At 41.5% G+C, this 22,953-nt stretch overlaps 1 protein-coding gene and 2 long non-coding RNA genes across 3 annotated transcripts; 1 reads left to right on the forward strand and 2 right to left on the reverse strand.

Moving 5' to 3' along the window:
• Positions 1-1,289: 1,289 nt before the first annotated feature.
• LOC140581134 (uncharacterized) lies at positions 1,290-4,695 on the reverse strand. Its single transcript, XR_011984169.1, has 4 exons — positions 4,513-4,695; positions 3,406-3,531; positions 2,195-2,392; positions 1,290-1,791 (listed from the first exon to the last, which is right to left on the reverse strand). It is a non-coding gene; the product is annotated as an uncharacterized lncRNA (long non-coding RNA).
• A 6,553-nt stretch (positions 4,696-11,248) lies between these two features.
• Positions 11,249-13,918, reverse strand: LOC111841249 (uncharacterized). The gene is made up of 2 exons (XR_002837627.2): positions 13,758-13,918; positions 11,249-11,892 (listed from the first exon to the last, which is right to left on the reverse strand). It is a non-coding gene; the product is annotated as an uncharacterized lncRNA (long non-coding RNA).
• Positions 13,919-13,927: 9 nt separating this feature from the next.
• On the forward strand, positions 13,928-22,542 carry gata4 (GATA binding protein 4). The gene is made up of 6 exons (XM_023806852.2): positions 13,928-14,803; positions 19,408-19,574; positions 19,888-20,013; positions 20,580-20,661; positions 20,747-20,877; positions 21,077-22,542. Exons 1-6 carry the CDS (start codon positions 14,275-14,277, stop codon positions 21,200-21,202), a joined length of 1,161 nt encoding a protein of 386 aa, XP_023662620.1. The 5' UTR covers positions 13,928-14,274; the 3' UTR covers positions 21,203-22,542.
• The last annotated feature ends 411 nt before the right edge of the window (positions 22,543-22,953 follow it).

The raw sequence follows: 22,953 nt of genomic DNA on the forward strand, positions 1-22,953 counted from the left end.
GTCGCCAGGGCCTCGCAGCCACCCCCACCGTCAGGAGGCCGTGCTGCCCGACTCGGCCTCGGGGACCCCAGGGAACGGGAAGATGTCACGCAGATGCCGCTCGGGAAATGTGGGAAGTGCGTGTGAGACTCTTTGAAGTGACGTGAAGCTCGCTCTCTTCCAGCAATAAGTGGGAGAATTCAGCAGGGTTTGGGATCAAAGCTACGCAGACGGACAAACCTTCACTGATGCCGAGCGTGAGGCTTGACAGAAAGACAAAGGAAAGGTTTAGTGGCATCCACGCCTCCTTTAGTTTGGAAACATCTTTATTTGCTTTAATTTAATTGAAAAAGTACTATTTTTGTAAAAGGCAGATAAGACAGTGAAGCTTACCGTTTTTGGCAGCCATTGTGATAAAACTATGGATTTTTTTCTGATGATTACTTGGAAAGTTAGAAGGAAATGATATGTACGGCTCATAGGACGCTTTGGCATCTGAGTCTTAAGCTTCGCACGATCTTTACATGAATCATTTTGCTAAATCCCAAGGTCTGTGTGGATGGAGATAAGCTCGCTGCGTAGAGAACTCCCGACGGCCTCGGAAAAACTTTAAAATAATTGCGTACAGACATCACATGCGGGAGCTTAGACTGCAGATTAATGATAATATGAAGTACGTCACTCCAGTTGATCGAAAACAACATTAAAACAAATTCTGCTTGTTATTCACATCTGCTAATATTTTTGTGCAACAATAGTTGAATTGCACAACCAACAGCCCAGTTTCAGTGAGAAAATTGTATTTGTAACAAGAACGTCACTTCTATGAACATTTTTTTCTACCCTGATCATTTGTACGTGCTGTTTTACTTTGCAGCATGTTCAGGCCAAAATAAAGCAGTCAACTGACAAGCAGGTCAGTTAATCCACATACCCCCCCCCCCCCCCCCACCACTGACAGAGCATCTAGGAGATGACATAAGCAGGGTTCCAGGGACAGCTGACATGAGTTCTGTGTGAGATTCCGGCATCAGCGGTCGCCCCGGCAGAGGTGTCCCTGACGAGGGGAGACTGGCGGCTAGGAGAGGCATCAGAGGTGAAAAGATCTGGTCCAGTTCAGGGATGTCTCCTCCGCTGGTGGTCTGGGGGGCTTTCGGTGAGAGAGATAAACAGCGGCACCGCCAAAGTCGGGCTCAGCCCAGTTCCCCTCCCCCACTTACTCCATCCCTTCAATCTACAATGCTAAGGGTCTCACTGCTAGAAAGCAACCCTCTCAGACCAGACAAGAGGATGGGGCAAGATTGGCCAGATATCGTTTTATTACAAAACAACATTTTAAGCACCCAACAAGTACTCAACCTGTACTAGAATTAGCACGAAAATGTATTAAAATTCCATTCCATTCTAGCATGACAGCTGAGTTCAAAACCATTTCCATGGTCAAATTAAAGCCTTTTTTCATGTGGATGAAGAAGCTTTGTCGATAATCAGAGAGGGATGTGCATCATTGGTCTCGTCCCTTTAACACTCCAAAGAATGCTAGGGAAGGTCAGAGGTCAGAAAAGAAGCAGCCATTTTAGTTTCTACTTTAATCTGCTGGCAAAAGCGACCTTCAGCGCGATGTGAGCCTGCAGCCGGCACTGCTTAAGATGCTGCTCCGATTGCTCCGTCCGGATGACGAGACCTTCTGCTGTGGCCATTAATGCTGTTATGTAAGGATGGAAAGTCAGGGTCACATCGAGGCTGCTGACCGGATTAGGGTCCGGCTTTCTGCGGGAGTTTGGTCATTTTTGTGAATCTTCCCAATGCACGCTAGGGACAGAGAGAGCATTAACTTGTTTATGCAATTAATGTGGCTGCAGTTTCATGTTTAGCTTTTGTATTTAGAAAAGCCAACCCCCCCCCACACACACACAACACCCCAAGACTTCCAGTTATCCTCCCCCCTCAGCTGAACTTCAAGGCCTGCCAGCTGAGGGGAGGACAGGAGAACACAGGAAATTCCCGGGCGAAGCGGCCGCTGTGCGCATCCTCCCGCCAGCACCTGTGCCTCTACTCCACCTCAGTCTGGCTGAAAAGCTAGAAAGTACACCCCCCCCCCTGTTGGCCCACACAGCTCTCATCCATTCCCCACCTACCAGAACCCAAGTCACCCTGCCGGGGAGCGCTGGTCACATGACCAGAGCAGAGCAAACAGCGTTGGCTGTTTACCCACCTTATCTTCGGTGTTGTAACAAGTCAAGGGGCACGGGCTGACCCCTGGATGCTGAGGAGAACATCACCAATGCAGCAGGTGGGGTCCAGTGGGAAACGCGAGTCAAAAAAAAAATCGTTGGGTGTTTATGGGGTCATGTGTACTTGATCTCATCGCCCAGAACGATCCACAGCTTTTGAAACAAGAAAACATGACAATCTGTGGAAAAAATAAAATATACCTTTAATTAATTCACTATATGATATTAGCCATGTCATTAATGTACATTATTTTTGTATGCATATGTGACTGTGGAGGATTAGATGTCTATAAGCACTGATGTTTGTCTTGCAGAGCCATACTTTATCATTAAAGATATGCATTACAAAAGATAGTGAGTGGAGCATGATACATTTTGTCCAGTGTGTCATGTTTACTTACAATGATAAGAGATGATGGATCCCCCCCAAGCTATAGATTTCCCGCATGCTGTATAGAAGGCACTTCAGAATTAGCTGAGATAAGTGGAAAACCACCTCTTGCACACTGTACCTCACATGACAGATACTTATTAAGGGGGTTAAAGGTCAAAGTGACCGCCCCCCCCCCCAGGTTTCTTCCAGCCAGCGGACATAGTGGGAACTGACTAGTTCCCGATTGTAACCGTTTCTCCCCAATTTCCCACCATGACGGTGTTTTTTTTTTCTGAACCCGCTCCGTCCGTGGGCGCTTCCCACTCGATCCCCAATATCAGCCCCCTTTCTGGTAGGGTGCTAGGTTTCTGTTTTTTTTTTTGTTTTTTTTTGCAGACGATGAGAAGTAATGCCCCCAGTCAATTATAAAGATGAATGAAGAGGGAGCTTATCGCCGTTCGTGTGCTGCGCGTTCGTGTGCTTAAGGGCAGTGAGTGCAGGAAAAGCGGCTGGGCGCGGGCGCGCGTGTCGGCCTGGGGGTGACGGGGTTGCGGCTCTGCGTAGTTTCTGCCTAAACAAATGACCGCGTGTCAGACGTCCGCCCGTAATTAGCAACATTTCATAAATAAAGTTATGCGTGTGTTTAACCAGACGCGTTTAATTAAGACACGTATAAAACATTCGCATACCAACAGAGAATATGTGTCCCAAATTAACTTTCTAAAATATGTGGTGATTTTTCTGAAGATTCAGAGCTCAGCACTCTGCTCCCGAATCATAACGTGTCGATCATGTAATAAATTAATAGTATTATTTTACCTTTATCTCTCATTTACATCTTGAGGAGTCTGATCGGTCTTGCTGCCTCGGCATTTATAGCTAGTTATATCAAAGCCACCACAGAAACCCAACAAGTTTCTTAAAGTTTCTTCAAGTAATGTTTCCCTGCGGTGTTGAAAAAAATCATACGGGTTAATATTTAATTGCAGAATCATATACCAAAACGAAGTGAAACTTCCTCTTGAAATCCGATCTGTAAACGAGGTGGGGAAATACCATCCGACGTGCCGTGCTTCTAGTGCAGCTGCGGCCGTCTGATCGATATTTCAACGCGCCGACAGAATCGCTCCACAAATATTGTATCTAGAACAATAACTGACAAATGGCATAACAGTGGCGTCTACAGCAGTGGTTAAAGTGAGCCTCGCTTTAGATTACCGACACCTCTCAATAGCTGGTACTGAATAACAAGGGGAGTACTGAACATTTCAAGCAAACACATAACATTGTATATATTTTTTTGTTACTCTATAACTTTTTCTCATCGTTTGTTCTGTGGAATCAAGTAGTAACTATATAAAAATGTTTCATTGCATGTTGGTAGCTACCAACCTCACGTGGTACTACGTGTACATTACCAGGCTGAAGTTTCTAAGGTAACTTAAAATTTTAAGAACAGAAGATTTTTAGTAAACAGTAGTGTTGCATAGCCTTTGTGTCAAATCTGCAGTTTTTTTGTTTTACCATGACTGCAAAAGTCCTTATTTATATCTGATTATTAAAACTGCATGATTGACTTGTATAAAGTTTTTCTGTAATATTGATTTGACATTTCATGACACATAATTCACAGGCCAACATGAACAGCTAGATACTAGATATTCTATTTTTTATCGTAAGATCACCCTGTTTATGTTTTGTCCACGTTTTTTATAAAAGCCAACGAAATAAACCTCAAAAGAATGTGACGTAAGTGCGCAATAAACATACCACGACGCAGGAGCCTGGTGACGCGTCTGTGACATGATCTCACTCAGTAGCGTCTGATAATAAGGATTAAAAGTGAAAATATGTCTTTAATGCTTGATATGAGCATTAAAGTGTGGAACCGGGTGAAAACTGTCCCTCTCTCCTTCCCCTGCTTACCATTTGCACCCAAGGCCACAGCAGGGAGGTAAGCAGCTGACAAAGGTGCAGAGAAAGAAGGAGAGCGCCGGAAGCAAGAGCCTCAAAGACAAAACTCCTTCTGCCGGGCTGGATCTCAAGGCCGTGCGTTTGCGGCGGCCCTCCTGTGCTGTGAAAGGTCAGAGCTGATGTATGTGCGACTGTTACAAATCTCCCCTTATCAAATAGTGGCTGAGCAAAACAAAGATAACCGCGTCTCCATGCGGCACTTCCTTGCGCAGTGAACCAATCAGCCTTCCATATTTAATTCTGTGGCAGTTTTATTTAAAAATAATTTCCCCCCTATATTCCCTCCATTCTGGAGAAGCTGGAATGTGCCCCTGTTGAGCGCCTGCCAGCGGGGGTTAGGGGAGAGAGCCCCCCCCCATCAGCCGCTCCGGTTCCACATCACCTCTGCAGTTCGCGGTCTCCATTGGCTCCGCCCACATGCAGACAGACACCCAATCAAGTGATAAAGTCCAGGATGGAGAATCCCCAACTAGCCATCTCACTATCCTCAGTTTGGCAATGTAGCATTTTCCATGTTACAGATGCCAAATTCGAACCCAGTTCCCTGCCGTATGATGCAGCTGCCTATGAGTGTTTTAATACAAACAGCTGGAAGAGGGAACCTAGAATAATTGCTTGTTCCACCCCAAGTGTAGTATTGGGGCTTTAAATTCCTTTTTTATTAAATCTTTAAGAATTATTTCCATGTGCAAAGTGAAGATATTTTTGTCCAATCCACCTCATTCCTCCGTCTGCATTTTGTCACGTGCCTTATTGTCGTTCATGTATTGGGCTCTATTCTTCCCCATTTGCAGCTTTCAGTGTGAGTTACGCCATTTTCAGGGTCAAGTGCACTGTCTGTGTAAATAGCAGCTATAAGAGCAAAATTAATGTTTTTCATAGTGTTGCAGCTGTGAAAGAAGATCACATATACGGTACAGTGCATTCAGTTTAGTTGTTCAATGGTTAATAACAATGATATTACTGGGATTTTTATAAGCATTATATTAGTGAAGTGTGGGTTTCTTATTGCTTTTATTAATGTACTTATTTATAATGTTTATATTTCCAATTGAATGGTTCTGCAGTTGCCACAGTAATTTCACAAAACACTAAATTAATAATTCATTTTTTAGTCTGTGGTTTATTAAGATTTTATTCATATCAAACAGGAAGTATGTGAAATATCACTTATTCAGTGAATGGTCCTGTGGGAATACTTAGTAACGCAGTGGTCTATAATAAGGGATTGACATAACTGGTACACAAGTACGCATTCAGCATTAAAAGCATACGTGCGGAAGTAGATTGTTGTAACAGCGCAAACACGTACGTATGTTATGTGCATTTTCGCCGATATGACAAGAAATTATCGTGCATTTCAACCTTTATATGCTAATTCGTACTTCATTTGCGGTATAGAGGTTAAAATTCACGGTAATTTCTTGTCATATCGGCGCAAATGCACATAAAATACGTACGCATTCGCGCTGTTACATTAATCAGTTGCCGCACGTATCGCTTTTAAAGGTGAATTCTTACTTGCGTACTAGTTATGTCAATCCCTGTCTATAATGCATCCGAAGGACCCAGTCATAGGAGAGTGCGAGTTTAAGATGTATCCCAAAGTCTTTTAACTAGCAAGGGCTTAAGGCGTGTCCCAAACAGGCATGACCCAAACTCTTTCATCTTGCATCAGGTCCCTTACCAGCCTCTGTGCACCAAGACCCATGTTTGATGGCACCCACCCTGGCAAACTGCATGTGATGATGACCTCCCACTTTTTTTTTAGGGGGGCGGGGGAGCCTCCAGTATGGCGGCACTGTGGAGGCAGTGGGGTGACCTCATTCCCACAGCAGAAAGCTTGCTATCAGGGCCGTCTCCAGCATTCCGCTCCGGGGGCCTGACGTCAGTGTGCCTGATAACGGGGTCCGCTGAGGGGAGTTGGGGGGGGCTGCCGGGGGTGGGGGGGTTGGGGCAGTAGGGGTGTGATTCCTGGGTATTGGAGGGGTTACACTAACAGAGACAGCCCTGGATAAGGCCAGAGACAGATAAGAAGCGAGACAGAGGAGACCCATTGTTCCAGAAGTTTCAAACAGTTCTTGTGTCATGTGCTCATCCTTAAAAAATAGGAATATTAATGCTCCTATCATGTCTCCTGACTCGAGCTGCAAAACTAAACTTATGCTCTTTCTTAGGCTGCCTTTCTGTCAGATGGGAGAGGAGAGATGATTCCTGGTGGGCTACAGCCAATCGAAACAAATTAAATTACAAATAAAAAACACAAAAAGAAGAAAACAAAGCCATTTATTTCAGAGTTTTTTTTTGGTGCATTTGTGGTTTAAAATAAAGAGCCGATCATATTGATCCTCAGAAGCTTTCAAAAATAACACATCAGGCATGTGCGCTTGGGGCGTTGGCATAGCGACAGGGTGGCTGTGTACCGAAACGAAACCCAGCAGAGGACACAGGAAGACTGAACCGGGACACGAGTTTGTTGTCTCAGCCCAATCAGCGTTAGAGTGCCAGAAAAGCACATGTGAACCTGCTGTCCGCCAGGGTGTGAGTGGCCTGGTGCATTCTGGGCCATGCCCGGGCCGTGTCACTAGGGAGCCCGAGTGTTATCAGGTTCCCTGGCCCCGGGAGAGCTCTGTTTGCTCTCAGTGCTCATGCCCCGTGGACTTTGGCCTGGCCTTTATCTCGGGGAGAGGTGCTGGGATCCCTACCTCTCAGCCGCTAAAAATACATCCAGCGATAAGCCAGCCACGTAACCCTTGGCGAGGGCCTTCGGGCAGAGCGCGTGCCTCCTGACCGCGGTCGCGCATGACCAGGGGAGCCGCTGGATGGAGGACGCCAGGCAGGTGGGACGGACAGAACCCCGTGAATGAGTGCCGTGTGCTTATCTGTCACAAATGTGAGTCTGGCATCTGAAAAGGCCTCGCCCAGCCTTCGAGAGTAATTGCAAATTAATGCAGCTCTTGCAGCATTTTTAACGTGCATGTGCGGATGGTGAGACTGTGCGGGATCCCCATGTTTGACTTTGATAAATAATTAAATAGCCTTTGACATTTTCAATATTTAACTTCACCTATTATTATAGGACTTGTGTACATCAATGCTGGACACAAGCACGATAAATCAGTCTACAGAGACTTATAGTCGTAAGCTCTTTTTATATATTCTAGTGGCCTATGTCTAAATTGTACACATTCTGACTTAAATAGATTTTAAAAGTTTCTTTAAGCCACCGAATTCTATTTTTAAAACATATCCACTTCAGAAATAAGTGACTCATGGATTTATAAGCTAGCCTGAATTGTTTACATGGCACTTCATGGTGCAATGATGAGAAATCGTTTATTTCAGTCAGTATAACCTGCAGTTAATTAATAAGTAAAAGACAAACTTCTGGACGACTGACCTGGGATCAGTGCTTAAGCATACACCATGATACCATAAACTGGAGGGTTTTTCAACAAATTCTTCTTACTTTCTCCGTTTTTTCCCCCCTTTCTGTGCTTTAAAACCAAGCACAACAAATCTCTGTCCCCAAGCAGCTTAAAGCTCAAGATGAAAACATTAACTACAGAGTCACCATGAAATCCAGTCATTAAATGTCCCAACTCAGTATATAACATTTAGTTTATTTTCACTTCAAAAATATTTGAATATTTTTGGCACTGTTGCCTTATAAAGTTGTCATATAAGTATGACAGTTCTTCATCTTCAATGTACATTTACTTGCTTTGACAGTATTAGAGCATGTTGAGACAGATGGTTCATGTTGGACCACCCTGGTCAGGGGAACCACAGCAAACCCCTCCACAGGCTTTAACCAGAAACCATTGGGTTATAAAACTGGGTCTCTTTCTTCTCTATCTAGCAAAACAGGACATCCATCCATCTATCCATCCATCCATCCTCCTACTGCTTATCCTAGACCGGGTCATGGGGGTGGGGTACACCCTGCTTAGGATGCCAGCCAATCACAGAGCACAAACACCAAATCAGGACAATTTAGTATTAAAAATAAGTGCAGTTGTTTAAATATTCTCCTTTTTCTTCTAAATGGAAATTTAAATGGTGCAGCTGAGATATTAATATTTACTATGACATTTTTAAATAACACGTCAAATTTGTCCACAGTTGTAGACCTCAAACTAAATGTTTTCAATTTCACTGTTTGGATAAGCAAAATGAATTAATCTTTGAAAGCTGCTGTTATGTAAGGTAAAGTCCGTGTGTCTTCACATTGATCTCCATATATACCTTGCGTTGTCTGACATCATCTTTGACAAGCTTTTGTACAATGTCAAAAATGGCCTTCCTGACAATAAAAACAAAATGTTCTCTGTCACCAGTTAGACAAATGTATTATTTGGGGATTTGCTGATACTTGCAACCATAAACCAACACAATAACATTTTTTTCCCCCTTCTGTGACATTTGTTAGCTTATTGCCACTCAAAGGGGTGATCTTGATGGAGCTGAGTTCATTTTTGTCTATGCTGCTCCTATTGGGTCATGTTTATTTTTAGGTCAGTCCGTCTTAAGGTCCTAATGGAGGTGTTTTTCCTGGTGCCACAGAGGCCTGCCAAACTCCTTCCCTTAGGAAGAGAGTCCAAGGCAAGGAGTCTGACCCGCTGTAAGTGACTGGATGATCGTGGGCGGTCAAGGGGGAGGGGGGAGCTGTCAGGATTTCTGGTGGCCTATTCTAACTCTTGCTTACTGCATCCCTGACCACCAGGAACATGCTGCCAATTCTTTCCTGCTGCTTTCACCATTAGCCACGCATAGAAGAACTGCTTTGAATGCGATTTTCTGTTTGTAACTATATTTAATGGTTCCGTACGGAGGCGGTGCGAATAAGTTCACTGGAAGAGACGCACAGAGTACGTGGCATAAATGAGGCAAACACGGTCCTGTTATGGTTCAAAGGTGCCTTTCCGCGCTGTTCCCAGGGTCATCGGCGGTGAAAAACACGCGCGTGCACAGCAAAGTCTTCACACCGCGCTGTTTTTGCCAACTCGGCCGATCGGGTTGTCTGTTCTTTTTGACCTCCGTAGTATTCAACCGGATATTCTATTAATAACATTTTTCATTTTAAAATTGCTGAATGGTTAAACGAAATTACAGAGAATGGAGAGAACCAACTGAAGTCAACACTAAATATATTAAAGACTATTGAAAATGTAATTAACAGTTTTAGTCATGGGCCACAGCTCTGACTGCAGCTACGTGGTGAGATTTTGCGAATTAGCGGCCAATCTTCACATTTACCGCGTTCAAGTTAAACATTAATAATCCTTCGTTTTCAATTGAGCAATATCGAGGCTATTTACCTTGACATGATTAAAGGACAAGATCGGAAAATCAATACTATAAGCACTCGCTCACTCAAGGCTGTTCCATGCGAAAGAGACCAGTGGGTGAATTTCTTCACAAACATTTGCCTGTAGACAACTTTAATCGGAATCCAAAAACGCAACTGATCTTATTTAATTATTATCGTGCACGTCTACTCAATGCTGATCACGACTTTCCTGTTCCATTTCTTGTTATATTAAATTACTACACAGCAGTTTGACACCGGTTGAGGTGTTCATTTAACACAGAGTGTTTATATATTCCAACAGGATTATATAAACACTCGGTTTTAATATTAACACTGGCATTGCATTTTAATGCTTCTTATTGCGTATTATTTTGCCCTGTTACGGAATCTAAAAATACGGTCCCAAATACAATTCAAAGTCTCGGTACTCTTGTGAAATGATCAGAAAACAACACTAACTATACTTTGTCTATGAACAAAGAGAACTAAAATCGCTGCAGTTACCGCTGTACTAAAGAATTATTCAATATACGCTTAGTTTAACATTTTTCATTTTTCAAGTAACAACTCCCTTAATACTGTTGTTCACAGGTATTAATCGGTCGCTGTGTAATCGCTCCCAAAAGCCTAAGGACCATGCCTGTACGCCCCTCTAATCAGCTTAAATGCATCTAATTTATTTATTTAAAAAAATAGTTGTTGATTAAAACTTTACGAACAGCTTGCTAAAAAGATTTCATTTACGGATTTCCACAAAACCACTGGAGTACGAATTATTTTTTTGTTCGGTCCAGCCATAGTTCACGTACCACGCACACAACCATTTTTCTCACGGAGTTCAATGTCAGTCTCGCTTCGTCATTAAGACCGCGCGTAGATATTTGGTTTGTAATTAATGTGACTCTGAAGAAGAGCACTGATTCTTTAAAGCATTTCAGATGCAAATTCTTGCACCCGAAATTGTGTTGACTTTCTTGTCTATACTTAAGGTTTTATTTTGTAAGGTCTGAAATTTTAACGTATGAGGTATAATTGAAAAAAAATTGTAAATGACAACGACATAATTAAATTCCTATACAACTGTATATCCGTTTAACAGTCAAGATGAATAATAATTAGATATTAGGCCTAATATATTAAGAATTCCATATTGTTTACATTTGTTGTAATGGCCCTTAGAAATTTAACCCCCTATTTAAGATGATCGCGTGTGTTACCACGTTATTGTTACGCCTTTATCTATGTTGTGTTACTGCTCTCGAATCTTGGCACCTCTGCGCTACAGATTAAACGGTCAGTTAAAGTAAATTCACAAAAGACCTAACATGTGGCACATCTTCGTACTTCAGTGTTAAAAAGAGTCATATATGCCTATTGAATATTTAAATAACGGATGTATCGTTATTTTATTAACACTGACAATTTGTAATTCGACAATTAAATTGTTGTACCTTATAACACAACAAAGCTGATATTCAGTTCAGAGTTCTATTAAACATCACAGAGCACAGTGCTCTGAGCAATAGCTCAGGCATTTTGTATGGAAAAAAAGTAACACCAGCGTATGGCTTTGGTTACACCTGCTTAAATGTAGCTACTGTGGAAATTATTGATGTGCGTTTTCTTCTAGGTCGGTTTAACAGAAAATTCTACTCTGGGAATCAAATAAAATGTACTTATGACTTCGTCTGGTTCTGTATTGTAACACTAATCGCCTAAAATATTAACACTTCAGTTACACCTATATTAAACTTTAGTAATAGGGACCATATATTGAAATGTAAATTAAAATATTAAGTGATACTAATAAAAATGACATTAATCACTAGGATTTATCTTAATAGAGCTTGAAGAAGTTTTAAACAAATATGCTTTCGAGTTGGAATTTAGCCTCATCGGATACAGGAACCGTCTGGTTATTTTCGTCTTCCTTCGAGGTTAGCGTTTGTCTCAAGGCAGCCTCGATGTTGTCTTGTGCATCCTGTTTGGACACCAGTCTTCGATACGCAGCCAGACAGCTGTAGAAAAATACAAAGACAATCATTTCAACTTATTGAAAGCATAATTTATATTCACCATTACAAACTCCCAATCCGCATCAGTTTCCCATTTTTCGATCAACTGATTGCTGATTTCCATACTGCACATTCTACATCACAGTGCTTAGCTCTGTGCCCTTACAGCCAAATTACTAACTCGCTAGATTCTGGGTAGAATTCAGTATCGCCTTTGCTGTTATCACGTATTTGCTATTTCAATGCAAATGCAGGCCTATTTGGTGAAGCAATCATTACTGCCACAATGAAGGTATCGTGCAGCCTGATCGATAGCAGTAGGTGATTTGAGTTCTGAACATATGCTTAATCTGATTATTTTCTGATTATCTGATGTAGGCCTACGACACAAAATGTTAATTGCAAAAAGAACAAGACCACAAATGACATGAAAAGCCCCGCGTTTTAAATTAGGTTTATTTTTCCTGATACAATTACAATTATTTTGCGATGATGCAATTTTCAGATGTAGCCTATTAACAAAAGTTAGAAATTGTATTGCTCGCTAATGTTACATTCATCCTCGACCTCAGTGTCTCATGGCGCATTTACAAGATACACTTTGTTGACGGCCTATCTGCCCGCGAGAATGATTTTTTATTTTTGTTTTACAAATATTTAAGCACGGCCGTGATCCGTATTTAAACATATACGATTGATGAAAAATTTGTAATACACCAAATTAATCTTTCTTTATATTTACCAATCAAACAAAGTAAGGTAAAATTGTATATGCAAAAGTACAGGCCTATAAAGCGACTTACCAAATTTGAAATAGATTTCAACCATTTATTCATACAAAATAATAAACATTGCAGTAACAGTGGGCCAAATTAAATTGAAAGAATTCGTTTTTATGGTACATTTTCATTAACTTTACTGTTATTCTGTAGTTGTGGTTCTTGTCTTTAATGATGTCACTGTTTATCATTACTTGTTATTACTATTATCATTATTTTAGTACATTTTATTGTGAATAGGTTTTTTTTTTCTTTAAAAAAAAAAAAAAAGAAAAATACGTAACTACAAATATTATTATTATCTTTAGTTAGTGAATCTTATACATTACTCCATGCTTTTTAAAATTAGGTCTACCGCTTTGTTTTAGGATTGAATTTATTAATGTCTGTTTATATGAGTAACTACGCGCAATATTTTTTTACACAAAACAATAGCTATTTAACTGGTACGACGATTACCCTTGCAAAACAAAGCTTTTAGCTATTACTTACCAGCAGTCATACTATAAATTGTAATACGCAAGTTACTTTGATCGACCCTTCAAGCGTATTAAACTCGTTTCGATCATAACTGTGATTTATAAGGAGGATTTGGCTGTCATACGCCGACAAAATGTTGGTGACAGGTATAAATTACTCCGCAAGAATGCTACAAGATTTCCGATTATGAAAAATGGACGTAACTGGCGTCGCAAACTGTCGCCTTGCACCAAAACAACTTCATTTGTCATTTTGACGATATTTGTCTTTTGAGAAAAGCCTTAACTTTTGCGGCAGACGAAATATTATACAAATGTATTCAGTCTGCGATTACTTTTTAAATGTTCACATTAATACAACTGCGTATCTTTTATTTTAAAATGTTATACAAAATACGTTTATATTACACCCCAAGCCTGAGAACAATATCCAGAGAACAAACAGATTTTCAAATACTGTACATGCTTAATGTGTTCCATTCTACCGTTCAAAGTTTGATATTCTCGATCGTCTGTTTGCTGGCTGACTTCTCATATTATCCTAAGTGTGAAAAGTCTGTGTCCGTACCAAGATCCACACAGGTGCCATTAAAAGGGTGAATTTACTTACAGTCATGGCAACAGATCGCTGTCCAATAGCCAACACACTTAGGCAATCTAAACAACTGAATTCAGCACAAATCTTTAGAGTATATGGGAAGGCATATAAACAATTTAAAGGGTGTATTTAGCAGTAGTTTGCTGTATTAGTGGGGAGGAGGTGGCAATGAAGGAGAGAAAGAGAGAGAGAGAGAGAGAGAGAGAGAGAGAGAGAGAGAGATTAACTAAGCAGAAGTCATTTTGGCAGCCCTGTGCTTTATGCGGGGGCTCACGGGCATAGCCTCATTACACACAGCCTTAGATATCTTTATTTTCACATTCAAATTGTGAACTGCGTTTTATTTTTTAAATTCGTTAACATCACAAGAAGAATAGCGGGTGTGGGGTGTAGAAATGCTCCCTTCGTGTGGATGACAAACTTTTCCACTGGATTACAAGTGATCCCTCATGCAGCACCAGGGACCCTGACAAACGGCGAATCCATTTACCAGGTTTCCAATGCGAATGATCACCTCTGAGGCGTGGATATGTATCAGGGCATAACAATGGCAACAAACCATGGACCATCCTACGAGCCTGGTTTTTTGCACAACTCCGCCGCTACCTCGCCAGTCTACGTGCCGACTACACGGGTTTCAGCCATGATTCCAGCCCTGCCTTACCTTCAGACGCATGCAGCTTCGCAGCAAGCCGGCTCGGTGTCCAGCCATTCGGGCTGGGTTCAGCCCGGCGCGGATTCCGTCCCTTCCTACAACACGGGGAGCGCCCACCACTCTCCCGTGTCGCCTCGTTTCACCTTCTCCACCAGTCCCCCTCTCAGCTCTGGGGTCGCCGCGGTCCGAGAGACGGCAAGTTACAACAGCCCATTGAACATCAACACCAACGGCAGGGAGCACTACGGAACGCGGGGGATCGGCGGATCGTATCACAGTCCGTATCCGGCTTATGTGAGTCCAAATATGGGAGGAACGTGGCCTTCATCGTCGTTTGACAGCTCCGTACTGCATAACCTACAATCTGCTGGCCCCGCGGGCGCTGGTAGGCACCCCAATATAGGTAAGAAATGAATCTGCGTCTAGAACATTAATACACAGGCCTACGTCCAAAAACTCCTACCCCAAAGTGTCTGTGTACACTATTCCACACATCTCCTCGCAAATAGCAATGAAAACGATATGCTGAGCTATGTACCTGAGGCCTATGTGGTCTATAGTTTCATGTTTCAGAGAGAAAACGTATAACCCCGTTTTCCTACCAGGTTAAAGTTTTCATAAGATGAATGTATTAAGTCCATGCTTCGTAGTACATTTCACTGCAATAAAAGCGTTGAAGATTTTCAATTCAATGCTAACTTTTTCAGATTGTCCTATAGTTCAGTACACCAGAATGTCGTTTTAATGCCGCTCTTATGCGACGTACGCGTATATTCCCTCTTCCCCACGATAAATATCAGTGGTGTATTTCTTGAATAAGTATACCTTTATTGTTAATGGTTACGGATACAATAGTGGATTATCACAAGCTCGGAAGCGGTTGCCGAGCGCACACGGCCGCAGGCAGTACTTCGTGCCGTTTACGTTTTTATCATGGTATACTTTTTAAGAATAACAAATATGTAGGTAAAATATACATAAACTAATATTGAATCTTGAATGTATCTGACCCAGGTATTGTTGTTCACTTGATTTAAGGTTTTCCCGACTTTCAATAACGACGCTCGGGTAACATGAACGTTATCACTCTTATAAGGGATGTACAGTAATGAGAATATAACATTTTAGAATGATGTCTAATCAAATTATCGTTCCTAGCTTAAACGGGCCAAATGTTATACACACATTTATGTTGATATAATATAAAAATATACGGTACGTTCAGGTGGCGATTTTGAACGGGGGGTTAAGTTGTAAGTACTTCATCTTATAATTGTGTTACTAGCAACAATGACACACCGAATAGTGGGGAAAAGCTGATCAAAAACAGATTGTGAAGTGCATGATGAAGTTAGGGTGTATTGACGCACTTCTGATGTAATTCTTGCGCATCATTGATTATCAATAATCAAAATGACAAAATCGTGGTTGTCAGTGTTTTTATACTTATATTTGTCACAGTATTCTGGCACAATATATATCTAAAATTCTAGTTTTTATTTAGTATTAATACAGCTTAAAGATGCGGTATGAGCTTTGTGCTAAAACGCAATTTTGAGTAACTTGAGTCTGAAATAGACTAAATGCAAAAGCATAAGTATTTTGTTAAACACAATTACTTGCTCTCTCTAGTATTAAATTAACAGTAGAGACTGAATAAGTCAAAAACTTGTTTGTTCTGCTGCAAATAAAGTGATTTAATAAATTCATTCACAACTCTAATCACAATCTGTCGATGCTGCTGTTTTTAATAATGTTTTCCTGGATTCGCTCTGAAGTCTTCATCTGACTCACATGAAGCTTAATATTTGGCTTTATTTCTCATATGTTTGGAAAATTTCTGAACATAATAGACTCTCCGTTTTTAATAAATAATCGCGCTGCTGTTTTTTGCTCGCACCTGACGCGTTCGAAGGAGCGATAAGCTTGTTTGGTCTGGTCAAAAATAATTTCCTGGTAGTTAATTGGCAACTATAATAAAGAGATAAACTTGTAGAGAAGCAGAACGCAGGCATTCATCCAGATAGACAGAGCACTGAGAGGAGTGAATAGGCCTAATGGTATTATCACAGCGCCATTAATAAAGACCGAGAACTACAGGCTAAAGACAAAACAACACAATGTATTTTACTATTATTATTATTATTATTATTACAAAACAATAATCTTTTTATGATTATTATAGTAGTAGTTTGCTGTATTAGTGGGGAGGAGGTGGCAATGAAGGAGAGAGAAATATTTGAATTATTTAATTAGTTGAGTGCCGTTTAAAATGTTTTATCTATCTATCTATATATCTATCTATCTATCTGTCTGTCTTTCTGTCTGTCTGCCTGTCTGTCTGTCTATCTATCTATCTATCTGTCTATCTATCTATGTCTGCCTGTCTGTCTGCCTATCTATCTATTTGCTGTTTGATTATGTAATATTTTGAAGGAATAATCTCTATCCATGGAGCTTTTGAAATAGTAAAGAAAACACTTCACGCCACAGTCAGCTGACAGAGGTACCGGAACACGAAACGTCTCCGATTATTGTTCCTATATATTAGCGCATCTGCGTGGCAAATTCTTAATTTGACGATAAGTTGCGAGGAGGAAATCTTAAAAATAAATGATACACTTTTTTTCTCCGTATTTGAAAAACTAACAACGCGTTGCCCAAAGACAGTACATCTATTTATAGATTGGAAAAGTTACATTCTTGAGTGACGCCCCCAGGCGCATGGATATCTAGCTGACTGTTGCTGGACGTCTTTATATCCGCCTGCACAACGCCAGACTTAAGCTAGGCGCGCAGGAATCGTTAAATGCATGCCGTCAGCTCCTTGGTACCTGCAAATAACTAGGTTCTCTCTCCGTGGTGCTGAAACTAAAATAGGCTTAAGTTAGACTCTAGAGACGATCACCTCTATTAACTGTGAAAAGCGAGTTCATGGACGATATCGACAGTTTTTTAGGACGAGTTCAACATTTTTACTGTTTCGTGTTTCTGTTTTATGTTCTCATATGTACAGAAATGGAATATTTCGAAATATTTCAAATTGTTTGACAGCTTGCTTTGTTATAGTGTAGGCCTACATTGTAGGATTACTATTTTTTTTGGGGGGGGGGGCGGGGGTGGTTGTTGAAGAACGCTTATTTTTGGGAGGTAACCTCACATAACGTGTATAATTAACCATTTTGTTAAAACATTAGTTTTATATACTTATCCACCCGAGAATCTAAATGTTAACAAAATATTTGTCTATTGGTCTCTTCACCTAAAGTGTCCTTAATAAATGACATTTTCTCAATGTTATATTACATTATTTGTCTCAAACTAAATAAATAAATAATTTAAAAAGGTCTAACATACTGAGCGTTGCCTGGTATAGAGTTGAATTCTTTTCATTCCAAAGCAGAACATCTCACTGTCTCCAATGCTCAGATAAGACAGTCACAGAAATACCAGGGTGAAGCCCCTTTCTGCTGATCCCGGTACAGACGTGTTAGGAAGTTCCATATTCAATGTGTATGAACTTTCATTCAGTGTATCCAAGGGCGTAACTTTGGCTGGAACATTGGGGGGGGGTTGAGGTCTCCACCCATTACAGGGGAAACATGATTATTCGGGGGGGGGGGGGGGGGGGGTTGTATTAGCTGGTTTTGATTTATTGGGGGGGCTACAACCCCCCCATCCCCCCCGTAATTTACGCCCATGAGTGTATCTTAAAACAATGTATTTGTGTATTCCCTCACTTTCGTGATTTTGTAATTAAACGTGAAGCAGGCTATTCGGGAGGAGACTTAGTGAACATCATACACATCTTGCCAGCACATGAAACTCTGCAGGCATTAATTTCATTTTGTGTAGAAAATTGTACATTAAAGGGTTAAAATCATTCTCAGATTGCTTATTAAATATCAGCCCCCATATGCAATAATATAGTGCATTTTCCATGATTAACCTGAGACATGAAATCAACTCATTTTCTTTTACAAAGAGAGTAAAGCTGTTTATATATATGTGCAGATGAAAAGCAGGTTGACGTTTTTATGATTCAGTTTTGCCTGGGATTAGCTTTTACACGCCGGGTTTGTCACCCACCTCGATGAAGCTCGTTGTGTATTTGCTTACAGCATGAACTGCTCAGCCCTGCTTGTTCACACCGACACACCCCCCCCCCCCAGTCACTATCATTTTCGGGTCTCTACCCTCCAAGACAGTGTTTCCCAATCCGATCCTCAGGGACCTACAGGTCCAGGTGTTGTTCCCTCCAACCTCTCCACCAGAGAGTCACATTTTTGCTCCCTCAGAGGTCCAGGTAGGGAGCAAAAATATGGACTGTCTGTGGGTCCCTAAGGACCGAATTGGGAAACACTGTTCCAAGGATGCAAGATTCATCTACATGTCACGAATCAATGCATAATAAATTGTTACTATCATCATTTGGTAAAAATTACTCAGATTTAAATTTAAATAAATCCAATATCTCACTACTCATTTATGTAAAATATCGGTAACTGAAAATTTGGAATGAAACATATCGATGATCTGTTACTGTGATTTTTGGGTCAGAAAGGATGACTGTTGTCAGGATTTTTATTTTTTAACTCACTAATTAAAATGAAAAAAATTGCAAGTTAAAAATTAAACTAATTGTCTGTTTTATAAATGCTCTGCTGTTTTGACAGGACAAAATATTAAAGTAAAATTTCCATATCAGATTTCAGAGTTTCCAGATAGTGATGGAAGATTTCAGGCTCTTAAACCAACAGTGGGTGGGATTACTGGACACTGCCAATCACTTCCTTATTTACATTGATGGGAACCAATCAAGGAATTAATAGGTGGGTTAAATTTGTGATTGACAGTGCTAGATAATCCCACCCACTATGGGGGTTGCTGATGTCAGTAGCTTCAGGCATCTGGTCATTGAACTAGACAAACTACCCGTGTTCACACGAACAAGACCTGGTTCCAGCTGATGATGGGCAGCATCTCAGCCGTATCTCTCGCCCTCAGAGCTGTTCGATGATTTTGCGGAGGGGCGGGAATGCGTCAACTGCGGGGCCATGTCAACGCCCCTCTGGCGTCGGGACGGGACCGGGCACTACCTGTGCAATGCCTGCGGTCTCTACCACAAGATGAATGGCATCAACCGGCCCCTTATTAAACCGCAGAGACGCCTGGTGAGTGTGGCTGGTCTTAGCCATTCTATTACCAAATATTAATAATTCGCCTTGATTCAATTTGTTATTTTAAAGGAATAAACCATCTGCTGAGAAGGGGTGATTTTTTTTACTCTGCTGCTTTCTTTTGTATTAACTTTGGTACGGACCATTCGCTAAAAAACAAAATAATATTCCTGTCTGAAAAAATATGCTTTATTTGAAAGAGAATCCATCCATCCATACATTATTGTTCCTACCCCATTGAGAAATAATGTCAATACATTAATTACAACAAACAGTAATCCTGGAAATTTAATATTTTGTTTTTCAGAGTGCATCTAGGAGAGTTGGTCTGTCCTGCACAAACTGTCACACCACCACCACCACACTTTGGCGCCGTAATGCAGAGGGGGAGCCCGTGTGCAATGCCTGCGGCCTGTACATGAAGCTGCATGGGGTGAGGACGACGGCGGGGGTGGGGGAACATTGCGGTCCGTCGCAGAAGTGAGAGCGTAGTAACCACTTATGGCCACTAGAGGTCAGGCTTTACACACATTTTAGCTAGTGATGCCGGTCTTCTTGCAGTTCTTGCTGCAATATATATGCAATATCCAGGGTTGGACAGACCATCTAGTATTTTATCGACATGTGTATCCTGCGGGTCATTTACCAAATATTACTGTTGTTTTGTTTTCATTGTTGGTCATATGTTGTTTATTCCATTACATAATAAATATATATAAAAAAATCTTTCTGCCACGCTAAACATGCTGGTTAAACATTCTCCTGACGCATGATGTCACTCTCTTGGCATTTCACTAGGCAATCTGTGGATTTTAAAGCAGACGCTTATGCATTTAATTCTCCCGAGTAAAAAGTTCCAGCTGATACGCTGAGAAACATTCCTCAAAAAAGGCCGTTATGTCACTCTAGATTAGGCTTTTGTTCTGAATCTGCAAACACATCATGATATTGTTGCTGCAAATAAGTAGTCAAACATCAGTCCCAAATGCTTGTCTTCAGGTCCCTCGCCCCTTGGCCATGAAGAAGGATGGGATTCAGACTCGTAAACGCAAACCTAAGAACCTGAATAAGTCTAAATCTGGTGAGCCCACAATTTTGACCGCAAAATTCTTCGTGTAACTGCTGGGAGCAGGTGTGTCTGATGCCATACCTTCTCCCCATGACAGGAACACCTCTGGGGGAGAGCCATGCCCCCAGCAGCCCCATGAAGGCCAGCAGCAACACGGAGCAGCCACGGCCAGTGAAGACGGAACCAGAGAACACCGCACTGTACCCACAGCATGGCATGCATCCGCAGGTGAGGGCGTCATGCATATCTGACACTTATCCTATTCAGTAAATATCGTCATGCATAGCAATGACCAAATAGCTACTGGCATTAAAATAATAATGCTTGCCAAAGTGAGCCTGTGTAATTCCAGGTAATTAACAGCAGAGGGCAGCACCAGCACTGATCCATATCAATGCCTAAACTTTCACATCACTGTTATGTCCAGGTGCCGTCCATCCCTGGATACAGGACTGTCCACAATGGCAATACGCCTCTCAAGCTGTCCCCTGGGGGCCCCTCTGGGCCCTCCAGCTCCAAGAGTGAGCCGTGGAGCAGCCTTGTACTAGCCTGAGGCTACGTGTACATATCTGGGTGAAAGCGGAGCGTCATGGAGACCTGGTTGCCTTACCTTTGTATCTCACATGCCCATGTAGTGTGGAGACTTACATTGCTTTAGCTTGCTGGCTTCTCTTTCTTCCAAGCCGCCGTCTCCCATGGTTTTTCCTTTTCTAATTTGTCATTTCTTCATTCTGTTGTGTTTTAAATAATTTTTTTTACACTGCAAGAAGAAAGCCTACAATGACTCCCAAGACTCTTACATGGCCGTGCTCGAGAATCTGAGCCACAAGATATGATTTAGTTTGAAAGATGGGGAGTAGTAGGGGGATGATAACCCAGTGGTGGCTTTCTGCCGTCGGGCCCACAGGACCTGAGCTGCCAGGTATTTTGGATCAGCAGTCGACTGAGCAAAAAAAGTCACTGAGCAGAAAGAAAGTGCATTCAGATACCTGTAAGCATCCCCCCTGCCTAGATCACCCACCGAACACGAAAGCACTCTGGAGGGAAAAGTTAACATTGTATCGTCTGGATCACTCCATTAGCTGCCTGAACTGTGTGTCATTTCAAGTTCATGATCTGTGTGTGACCCTCACACTTTGCGAGACGGATCCCGGCCAGTGTGACTCACGCTCTACCACAGGAATGCAATTTGGTGTCAGGCTAAGTGTTGTGTTCAACTTCTGCTCATTTGTGCTAATCAGCATATGCCATGTTACAGCATCAAGTCAGAAATATGTGCATAGAATTAAGTCTCGCGTGGTTGTCATTAGCATATTTTCAGTTAAAAACTGACACAAAGAGTCGCCCTGGAATGAGCCCTGAAATCCAGCCTTTTACTTTAGTGATATTTCGATTATTTTTTATGTTTGTAACATCCTTGCAGATGGTGTCATGTATTTTTAGCCTGGTTTGTAGTATTTATTATGCTTTAAATCAGCATTTCTCTTTGATTTTTCTTTTTACCTCTCTTCGTTTAGAATGCAACATCAGCATAAGCTAAATGTGAACGCATTGTGACAGAAATTATTAAAGATTTCCCAGCCACAGAACTGAATGATGATACCTGCTTACTCCAAGCAGAGAGACGTATAGCTACACTTTAGCCATCATCTTTTTGTAAATTATGGAATGTTGTAGAATAAATATACAAGCATACCGTTACATGTATATGAATTCACTCCATAATAATGTATGTATTTCATATATTCCCTTGAATATTTTTTTTTTTTCAGAAATCTGAGGCTACCTTTTGTCCCGTGGCTGTGGCAGCACCGGCACTATGCTGGCTGTCCTCTTGTGTGCCGCAGTTTCAGCAATAAAGTGAAGGAAACGTGTTGCGGAGTAAATCTGGGTTATCGCAGTTCGTGTGACGTTTTTGCATGTATGTCTGCGGGCTGACATTGGGGTACAGGGTAGTGATTGGGGCAGCAGGGTGGCCAATGGGATGGAGTGCAAGGCTGAGACGCTGAAGGGACTGACTTCCCTCTTGCAGGATAGTAACCCACGTGACCTGTTTTAACGCTGAGGGCATTAAGCATATTCACTTCCCCTTGGATCTGGGGCACATCAGGAAAGCGATGAAATGCTACAATATATAAAACCACAGTATCAAGATTAACTGTGGGGGAGAGGGCTAATCTAGTCGTTTTTACAGCAAATAATATGAAAATACCTTTTACAGTTTGCTAAGCTGATTGCCGTAACTAATTTTCAATTTTAGCCAAAGCACTGTAATTACAATTGAATCCTCTTTCATGGCCAATT

The sequence above is a fragment of the Paramormyrops kingsleyae genome, chromosome 19 (assembly GCF_048594095.1).
Source record: "Paramormyrops kingsleyae isolate MSU_618 chromosome 19, PKINGS_0.4, whole genome shotgun sequence".
NCBI classification, from domain to species: Eukaryota; Metazoa; Chordata; class Actinopteri; order Osteoglossiformes; family Mormyridae; genus Paramormyrops; species Paramormyrops kingsleyae.